Here is a 10,244-nt window from a genome sequence, read left to right on the forward strand (position 1 = left end):
GAGGCCTGGCCGCCCTCACCAGCTGCTCCCTGGCCTTCTTGCAGCAGGAGCAGCCATTCTTCGCTGGTTCTCTGTGCTTCTGCTGCTATGTGTCTGCAGCCCTCTGTGTCTGCTGCGCTTTCGTTTCCCGTTTACCCCTTCCTCGTGTTCACTCTCACTCATCTTCAAGGTCCTGGGTTAAGCACTCCCTCCTTTGGAAAACGTTCCATGACACTCCACGCTAAGCCGGGCACCGTGCCTTGGGCTCCTGTTCCCTTACTACCTTCTGCCGTGACATGTGTCCCCCTTGACTTCTGAGTGCCTGTGCAACCTCCCCCACTAGACAGGAGCCCACTGAGGGCAGGGTCTGGGGCTGATTCAGCTGTTTGCCCACTACTCTGCACAGGTCTGGCTCTTGGGAGGTGCCAGCACATGTTTGCTGTGTGAATAAGGGATGACCACTCCTCTGCTCCAAGTCTCCATGGCTCTCATCTCAGAACCAAGCCGAGCTGGGGCTATCTGGTCCCTCTCTCCTCCACTCACCCCTCCATCACTCCCTGCCCATCGCTCCCTGCATCGGTTTTTGCACTTGCTGTTCTTCTGCCAGCACCACCCTTCCCACAAATCTGCAGAGCTCACAGCTTCACCTTGGATAGGGGTTTTCCCAACTGTCACCTTCTCCTGGATGTCTTCCCTGTCCACCCTACTGTCTTCTGCGGCCTGAGACTATTGATAACCACTGTGGTGGCTGGACTGGACTGGCCCTTGTGGTTCTTTTTTTTTTTTTTTTTTTAGATTTTATTTATTTATTTTTAGACAGAGGGGAAGGGTGGAGAAAGAGAGGGAGAGAAACATCAATGTGTGGTTGCCTCTCACGCGCCCCCCATCGGGGTCCTGGCCTGCAACCCAGGCATGTGCCCTAGACTGGGAATCGAACCAGTAACCCTTTGGTTCACAGGCTGGCACTCAATCCACTGACCCACACCAGCTAGGGCCGGCCCTTGTGGTTCTTGTTATTGCAAGACTCCCTCAGCAATAACCACCAGAAAAATTTGAAAAAAAAGTTTACTTACAGGCTCTGGATATTACATTGCACATCTGGGGCCACACAGCAAGGTCTCATGGGAAGAGAGAGAGAGAGAGAGACAGAGAGACAGAACAAGGGGCCAAATGGTCAGTTATCAAAATCAACCAAGACCTCCAAAGCAAGGGGCCAGCCTGGCCCTCTCTCCAGTCCTGTGGCTGGCAGTGGGTTTATTTCAGAGAACCACCTTTGCAGTGGACGCCTCTGCAATCAAAGCTGGAGCCAGGCATTTCAAATCCAGGAAAGAGAAAGCCCAGGTGAGGACTTACACTGCACTACGGAAAGGGGTGGCGTGCTTCTCTCCCCTGATTTATCACCCTCTGATGTACCATATATTCAACCTACCTTTCTCCTTTCTTTATGGGCCTCTCCCACGAGGGCAGGTTTTTGCTTGTTACCTGCTGTCACCAATTAAGTGCTCAATAAATATTTGTGGAATGAATGAATGAATGAATGAGTGAACACGCGAGCCTTGAGGTCAAGGGCGGTTTCCAGTGTTCAAGTGGGGACCTTAAGATTTGTGCCAGACTGTGTCTCTCACCCTTGGAGGCTGGCTTAGGCCAGGGGGAGATCTGAGGGCCCCAAACTGGCAGTGGGAAGAGAAGTCTTGCTTTGCCAGCGACGGGCAGCTCAATGCACAGGCATGGACACAGTGACCCCTTGTGTCCAGGGCTGAGAATAGCATCATCCCCATCTCCCAAGTAAGGCCCTCATTTCTGTGTCACAGGTGTGTATGTTAACGGTGGTGGAGCCTGAATCCAAACAGGCTGAAAGTGTAACACACACACTGGATTTCAAAAACTTAGCAAAAGAAAAAAATTGAAGTTTTAAAATTGATTACATGTTAAAATCACAATATTTTGTGTATAGTGTGTCAAAAAATGTTATTTATTTAGCCCTGGCTGGTGTAGCTCAGTGGATTGAGTACTAGCCTGTAAGCCAGAGGGTTGCAGGTTTGATTCCCAATCAGGACACATGCCTGAGTTGCAGACCAGGTCCCAGGGTGGGTAGCACAAGAGGCAACCACGCATTGATGTTTCTCTCCCTCTCTTTCTCCCTCCCTTCCCCTTGCTCTAAAAAGAAATAAATAAAAGTTTTTTAAAATGTTATTTAAATGTTACCTGCTCCCCCCTGTAAAAAAAATATGGCTATTACACACTTTAAGATTACATTCATGACTCATATTATTTTTATTGGATATCACTGCTCTAAGCCACAACAGAAATCTCATCAACCACCCACCTCCTGGTAGGAAGGAGAAACTCAGCTGAACAGTAGGGAAGAGCCACACAGTGAATCCGTGGCTGACCTACAAGGACCCAGGTTTCTGGCTTCCAACAGGCAGCATAGCAAAAGGGTCGAGCTTCCCGCCCTCTTCACTGACTTGCTGTTGTGTGACTTTCCAGTCATTTCCTTTCTCTGAGCCACAAGTTTATCCTTTGTAAAATCGGCACAAAACCCAGCCCAACACATGTCTGAGCTAACAAGGGAAGAAGGATCCACAGTGCCTGGAATGCAAACGTCATCCCACTGTGGTGACTATGTATGGTGCTAGGTGCTACCAGGCTTATGGGGGTTTCACTTTGTGAGTTATATATTATATAATAATAATAATAAATTATATAATAATATATGACATATTTGAATAATCACTACGTTGTACACCTGAAACTAATATAATATTGTATGTCAACTGTAATTGAAAAAATTAAAAAATTATTTTAGAAAAGCATGCCCACGCTGAGTGGCTCAGTTGGTTGGAGCATCATCCCATAAACAAAAAGGTTGCAGGTTCGCGTCACGGTCAGGGGAAATTACTAGGTTGAGGGTTCAGTCCCGGGTCTGTGTGTATGCGAGGCAACCAGTTGATGTTTCTCTCTCATCTCTCTCTCTTCTCCTCTCCTTTCCTCCTCTCTTTCCCCCTTCCTCTCTCTCTCAAATCAACAAACATTCTCAGGTGGGGATTTAAAAAAAAAAAAAAAAAAAAAAAAAAAAAAAAAAAGTCATCACAATTGACGGCGATCCTCTTGCGCCCCCTACAGTCCACTGTCCTCATTGCAGCCGGAGCGATTTTTCAAGACAATGGAAATCAAATCTTGACCTCTTTTGGTGAGAAGTCCCCCAATGGCTCGCCATCACTCTTAGAATAGTTGCAGTATTTCTTGTCTCTACCGACCCAGCTGGACCTGCCATTGCTGCTGCCCCATCTCATCTCTTGCTATTTTTCCTGGCATCTCTGCTGTGGACACATTTCCTTGCTATTCCCTGGATTCCCAAGCTTATTCCCACCTTTCCAGCAGTTCCCTCCACCTCAAAGCTCTTCCCCAGGATGGCTTTAAGATTCGTCCCCTTGCCTTATTCTGCCCTCTGCTCAAATGCCGCCTCTTCAAAGAGGCCTTGCCCTGACCGCTATAGAAACTGGCTCTCGCCATCTCCCTCCCTCCGCATCCCGCCTTATTTTACTTGTTGACTTAACCATGTTGTATTTGCTGCTTGTCTGCCTCTCCCAGACTGTGAACTTCATAAGGGGCGGGGCTTTTGTCTTTGCTCACTGAAGCATTTCTAGCCCCTGGAGGAATTCCTAGCACCCAAAACACAGGTCACAGACCAGGTGCTCAATAAATGTTGTTGTTGTTGATTTTTAAAGATTTTATTTATTTATTTTTAGAGAGAGGGTAAGGGAAGGAGAAAGAGAGGAGCCCCCACTGGGGACCTGGCCCACAACCTGACTGGGAATCGAACCAGCGACCCTTTGGTTCATACCCCACTCTCAATCCGCTGAGCCACACCAGCCAGGGCTCAGTAAACGTTTTTGGAATTAATTTTTAACCTAAAGCTTGTCTGACTTGCAGAAGAGGCAGGGAATCTGGTCCTTGTCCTCCAGTCTAATCTAATTAGGAAAAAACGAGGCCAAAAGAATGTGGGTGGCCAGACACAAAGGCCTGACCCAGGGGATGGGGTCTGAACAGGGTGGAAGAATCCAGGAGGCTTCCAGGAACACCCTAGAGGACTTGAGCGGGAAGATGGAAAGGGAAGGCATTGCACTGCAGACACGGGACCAGCCTAGGAAAGCTTAGAGGTGGGGCTGAAAACACCACATCTCCCCAGAGGTCTGGCAGGAAGCTTCTGGGCCTTACACCTGCTTGGACCAGCAAGGTGGCAACCCCGAAACCCAGAGCCCCCGGTGTCCAAACTTTAACGTGAACAACCAAGCCGGCACCATTTATGGAGTACTTTATCAAATCCTCGCAACAGCCCTTCGATTCCACTTTCAGAAGGGGAAACTGAAGACCAGAGAAGTTAAATCGCTGCCCAGGCTCACCCAGCTCCGCCTCCAGAAGCTGAGGTCTGGGGAGCCCACCCAGCTGCTCCTCATCCGTCTTAGAGACACCAGGAGGGATTCAGGTGTGACGGGGTGGGGGAGCAAGAGCCCCCAATTCGGTCCCTCTCCATCCAGGCGACCTCAGGCCAGTGGCTGGTGCTCAGGCTACAGCCAATGAGACGGTGTGAATGAAATGAGGGGACAGCGCCTACAGCGTGCGCAGGGCTCAGGGAAGCACTAGGATTATAGTGAACGACGTGTGACCATCAGCTCAGGTGGCTGTGCTTACCCCGCTACAGCCAAACGGGAAACGTCTGTGCACAGTAGGTGCTCAGGAAGGGCTAGGGCTGGCTGAGAACCTGGCGGAGGTACGAGGTAAGCAGCCCCCCAATTCCCACTCACTCAGGAGAGGGAAGTTGTTCAGCCCACCTCCTCCCTCAGACCCAGGAGCTCAGGCCCCAGCTTCTGCAGGGTCACAGGTAACTGGTTCTGTCCCCTCCGGACTTCACGGGGAAGCCTTGGGCAAAGGTAACTGGGGTTTATTCACAGTGTCATTTACAGGCTCCCTGAGCTCCCAGGTGGGATCCCAACAGAAAACTGTGGTCCCTAGAAGGAGGGAACGGCCTCGGAGGCTGGGGTTTGGACCTGCTCCCGATGCGCCCCAGGCGGCCCCACCTCGTCCCGCCCCCGGCGGCCATTGCCGATGGCCAGGCGGGGCCGGCCGCGGTCCAGGCCGTCCAGAAGGGCGCAGGCCTGGCAGAGCGCGCGGCTGGCCAGCGCCCCGCAGCGGGAGCAGGTGCCGGCGGGCGGGGGCCGTGCCGCAGGGGCCAGAGCCAGGCGCTCCGCCGAGTGCACGAGGTCCAGCACCGCTGAGGGTCGCACGGCCTCCAGCAGCTTGAGCAGGTCGCGCGCGTGGCCGCGGAAGGCCTCGGGCGCGTAGACGCACTCCTCGGAGAAGTAGTCCAGGCGGCGGAAGTGCGCGTACAGCACCACCTCCTTCTGCGAGGCCAGCTGCAGCGGGCGGCAGCGCGGCAGGGCGCCCCCCTCGCCCGGGGAGCCCAGGCCCCCGCCCCGGGCCAGCCGGCCCACGTCGCCCCGCAGGAAGTTCATGAGCACGGTCTCTGCCATGTCATCGGCGTTGTGGCCTGGGGGAGAGAAGGGGAGCAGGTCAGGAGTGGGGCGCGGGGTGGGGGAGCTGCTGGTCAGGGGGACACCGTGGGGCAGCCAGAACCCAGAGAGACGGGAGGGGCATGGCGAATGGCAGAGTGGGTGACCCCGCTATGGGGACACGCTCCTCCCCCCAGAAAAACTCCTGGAGCAGCCAGGACTCCGAAAGAGACTGGTGGGTAGGGGCAGGGGTGCAGGCCATGGAGGCCCCCCGGGACCGTGGGGCAGTCGGTGGAGGGAGGTGGACACAGCGCGAAACAGGACGGGACACACACAGGCTCCCACGGAGCAGTCGGGGTGCCCTCACTGCCACCCACCCACTGGGCCAGGCAGGCCCTGTGCTAGATGCCCTTTCACGGAGTGAGTAAAAGTGCTTTACGCTACAAATATCACGTCAGTCTCCGTTAACAGTGTGCTTCAGAATGCACAGGAGGAGTCGAAACGGCACTTAATGGAGACTCTCAACAGCGCTGTCGACACAGGTGCCTCTGGGAAGGCAGGTGGCGGCAAAGTGACTACACAACAGTCGCCACAAAATTTAAGCCAACTCTCTGTTTCCTCTGCATCTTCTCATCTTATATCCGAGTCTCTGTAGTAAAACACTGGTCTTCTCGGGGCTTCTCAATCGGCCCCACATCCTCTCCTCAGGGCCTTTGCATAAGCCGTTTCCTTTGCTCAGAACCATCTCTCCCGACCTCTGTCCATCCCTCCCTAGTTTCCCACGCAGCCTTCAGGTGCCGGCGCACTCAGGAAACGCTTCCTTAATCCCCACCTTTCTCCTCCCACTAGGTCCTCCTGTCCCAGAAGCACAAAGTGTCACTTTCTCTGTTAGCACTTAGGCTACTGTTAGTGTGTGAGAATCGGGCAGGAGCAGGGACTGTGGTGTGTGTAAGAGCAAAGGTTTGCATCACGGTCACTGCTTTTCAGCCTCCGGGCTACGTGCTGCACACACCTAATTCTCAGCACGTCCAGGACCGAGATGGTATTAATGCCCCCGTTTAACCAAAGCGGAAACCGAGGCTTGCACCTTTGCTCTGGGCCACACGGCTTGTATCTGGCACACAGCAAATGGTCAACGTTCATTTGTTGAAGTACTGACTGGGAGAGAATAAGAGAGTTACCAGAGAGATGATGCCGAGAGAGGAAAGGAGTTAAAAAGACACCGTTGCGTTTCAGACGACAGATGGGAGACACCCCTGCACCCCCCTCGTTTTGTGAGGGGAACCTAAAGAATGCCATTCAACAACGCAGAGAACCGCAGCCCTAAGACAACTGTGCGTGTGTCCCAAGGCGATGACAGTGACGCAAAATCTTGCCACCCCTGCCCTACACCATCCCAGGGACGCGCAGGTACCACATGAGATCCACTATACTGAACTACACTGAGATCCACCACTTACGACACACCCAGGGTCGCTTTTTCACTTTTTGGGCATGAGCCTCAGCCTCCTTTCTGCGCCCACCCTTGCCTGAGCGCGCACCCGATCCTCCCACAAAGTCCCTCCTATCCCAGCACGTGAGTTCACCTGTCACGACGTGCGTGGCTCCCACGCGGCGCGCCCCTTCCTCCAGCGCCCGGCGCCGCAGCACCCCGCAGAAGGTGCAGCAGGAGCGGCTGCGGCCAGAGCCGGCCGTGCTGCGGGCCACGGCGTCCATCGTCCAGCCCCCGAAGAGGTCGGCGTAGGCCACGACGGTGAGCGGCAGCTCCCAGCGCGCCACCTGGCGCCGCACCGCCGCCAGCGCCGCATCCCGGTAGCCACCGATGCCCTCGTCCACGGCCACCAGTTGCAGCGAGATGCCCAGGCGGGGCGCCAGCTCGCGCAGCACGTGCGCCAGCACCGTGGAGTCCTTGCCGCCCGAGGCGCCCACGGCCACCACAGCGCCGCGAGGGAGCAGGCGGCCCGCGACCACCGTGTGCAGCACCTCGGCCTCGAAGGCGGCGCAGAAGCAGGTGCCGCACAGCGCTTGGCCAGAGCGCGGAAGGCGCAGGGCGGCGCGTGCCCTGTGGCAGGAGGCGCACGGCGGGGCGGGCATCGCGGGGTCGGGCCTGGGCGGGAGGGGTTGGCTTCTCCTGGACTGGAGAGAAAGAAGGCAGGTTACATGTGGATTCCGGATTGCCTGTCGACTCCCGGGAAACTGCCTCCATGGAGCCCCTCCCAAAATAGACCCAGGGAGCGCGCAGGAGGAGCAGGCTTCTCCTGCAGATGGGGTGGGCCTGCACATGTGTTCTGGCTTAGGGAGGCTGCTGTGACACGCCCGCCGTTCTCCTCGAAGCCGGCGGGATCCTGCCCAGTGTCTTCTCTGCATCCTCTCTCGCATCTCACGTCACTTCAGGAAAAGCTAATGGACAGCGAGGCGAGTTGGCTCCCTTTTCTCTTTTCATCTTCCAGCCTCCTTCAGTCATGCTGGTCTCCCCTGTCAAACACCCCAGGAGTACTCCCGTCTCCGGGTGTTTGCTGCTGGCTCTTCCCTTCCTGCCAAGTCTCCAGGTTTTGTTTTAAGATTTTTGTTTTTTTTTTAAATTTTTAGACAGAGGGAAAGGGAGGGAGAAAGAGAGGGAGAGAAACACCAATGTGTGGTTGCCTCTCCTGCGCCCCCAAATGAGGACCTGGACTGCAGCCCAGGCATGTGCCCTGACTGGGAATCAAACCTACAACCCTTTGGTTCGCAGGTGGCACTCAATCCACTGAGCCACACCAGCCAGGGAATAAGTCTCCAGTCTTTTTGGGAGAGTTCTCTTCATGGTCCTCAGGTCCTGCCTAGTTCATTCTCCTTGTGGGTGACTGAATGGCAGCTGGGCCTTCTCTCAGATCCTAATGGCCCAAACTGACCAGTCCCCCCAGCTCCCCAGCCAGAAACTTGTTCTTGTCCACCTGTTTCCCATCTCCTGAGAGCACCACCGCCTTCCACCCTGCTCCTCCACAGGACAGAAAATAAAGCCACCCTAGACTCATCTCTCCTCTCCCCGTCAGTCTACAGTCACCCTGTCCCGGGTGGGGGGCTACCTCGTGAAAGACGGAGACCATAGAAAATGAGTCTGTGTAGGTTATCAGACTCATAGAGCATGACGTAGTGTTTCACCTTCATTCAGAGGGAGATGGGAGACACGAAAGGGTTTTGAGCAAAGAAGGGATATAATTGGATTTAAGTGTTAAAAGGATCCCTTTGGTTGCTACGAGGAGAACAGACCACATCCTACAAGGTCAGAGGCAGTGAGGCCATCGAGTAGGCCATGAGGCAATCAACAGTCAGTTACAGATGATGGTGACCTGGACAGGGGTGGTAGTAGTGGGGTGGTAGCAGTGGGGGTGGGAAGAAATGTAGATTTCTACCTTTGTTGAAGGTAGAGTACATAGGACTTGCACAAGACATGAACTGGAGTGGAGGATAGTGTGAAAAGAGGAACGAAGAATAACTTGGAGGGTTTTTAAAAAATATATTTATTTATTTATTTAGAGAGAGAGGGTACAGAGGGAGAGAAACATAGATTGGTTGCCTCTCGCACATCCCCCACTGGGGACCTGGCCCGCAACCCAGGCATGTGCCCTGACTGGGAATCGAACTGGTGACCTTTCAGTTCACAGGCTAGCACTCAATCCGCTAAGCCACACCAGCCAGGGCTGACCAGGGAGGTGTTGCTGGCCAAAGGACCCGGGAGGATGGTGGGACCCTTTAGTTGGGGGTGGCAGAGGTGGGGCACGACCAGGAATTCCACGAGGACATGCTGGGGTTGAAGTCCCTGTTAAGCTTCTCCCCCTTGAAGACTCTACGGACCCCAGCCTGGATCAGGCGCCTCCTCTGCGCTCGCAGAGCCGCTGGGATGCCTCCATCCCAGCCTAACCACGACTCTGCCTGTCGTGGTGACAGATTGACTCCCCCACTGTTCTGTGAGCTCACTAAAGGCAGGCACTGTGTCTGCCTCTCCATCACTGTCTTCCTCCACTTTGCACAGGTTTTGCCACACACAATCTGTAGGATGAGGGAATAATAAATGCCCCCAGAGGACAGCACGCAGACCCCCGGGGTGCCTAGGGGCTGCTGCCCATGTCAGAAGATGGATAGTGTGTGACATCTATAATGACAGAGGTTCGAAGAGTAGGGACCTCCCGGACGTACCCGATTAGAGGCGGGGGCAGGGAGATGGTCGGATCCGACCAGGGGGAGGGGGTGGGTGATCACGCCAGAGACAGGCGAACCACAATATCCAAAGTGAAGATCCTGGCCAGAAGGCCTCAGGGATGCAGGCGTTGGGAAGTCACAAAGGCGAGTCACCAATACTAGAGACCCTGAATTCTTACAAAGCACCGGGACGAAGAGGGGCGCCCACGGGCCCACCTGCCCAGGAGTAAATGCTCACCTGTGCAGAATGCGGTGCTGGGAAGGCCAAACTGTCAGACACGCGGAAGCCCGACACGGAAGTGACTCCGGGGACTACAACTCCCACAAGGCATCGGGCTGTCTTGCCTAGGCTCTCAGAACCCCATGCAACAGCTCTGCCCCAAGCATCTCCGGCTGCTGATCCAGCTTGGCCTACAACTCCCAGAAATCCTTGTGCCCCGCCCCCCAGCCTCGTGCTCGCCTACCAGGCCCCAAATACCCTGTTTCCTTTCTGCGCCTGCGCACAGACTTGGGACACAGCGGTTGTGTATTTCGTTTGCTGTGATAAAGGACAATTGCGGTGCAGGATTGTTG

General features: G+C 54.9%; 1 protein-coding gene across 1 annotated transcript; it reads right to left on the reverse strand.

The window, feature by feature from the left end:
* Window positions 1-1,062: 1,062 nt before the first annotated feature.
* On the reverse strand, window positions 1,063-9,958 carry CTU1 (cytosolic thiouridylase subunit 1). Its single transcript, XM_053915030.2, has 3 exons — window positions 9,910-9,958; window positions 7,079-7,628; window positions 1,063-5,530 (listed from the first exon to the last, which is right to left on the reverse strand). The coding sequence occupies exons 2-3, from the start codon at window positions 7,584-7,586 to the stop codon at window positions 4,992-4,994; spliced, it is 1,047 nt and encodes a 348-aa protein (XP_053771005.1). The 5' UTR covers window positions 7,587-7,628; window positions 9,910-9,958; the 3' UTR covers window positions 1,063-4,991.
* Window positions 9,959-10,244: the final 286 nt, after the last annotated feature.

Source organism: Desmodus rotundus, chromosome 12 (assembly GCF_022682495.2).
Source record: "Desmodus rotundus isolate HL8 chromosome 12, HLdesRot8A.1, whole genome shotgun sequence".
Classification (NCBI taxonomy): Eukaryota; Metazoa; Chordata; class Mammalia; order Chiroptera; family Phyllostomidae; genus Desmodus; species Desmodus rotundus.

Coding starts and splice junctions, on each gene's coding strand:
- CTU1 (XM_053915030.2), bottom strand. CDS start 7,586: ATGCCCGCCCCGCCGTGCGCCTCCTGCCACAGGGCACGCGCCGCCCTG. Junction 5,531..7,078: donor AGCCACGCACGTCGTGACAG/GTGAACTCACGT, acceptor TCTCTCCCCCAG/GCCACAACGCCGATGACATG.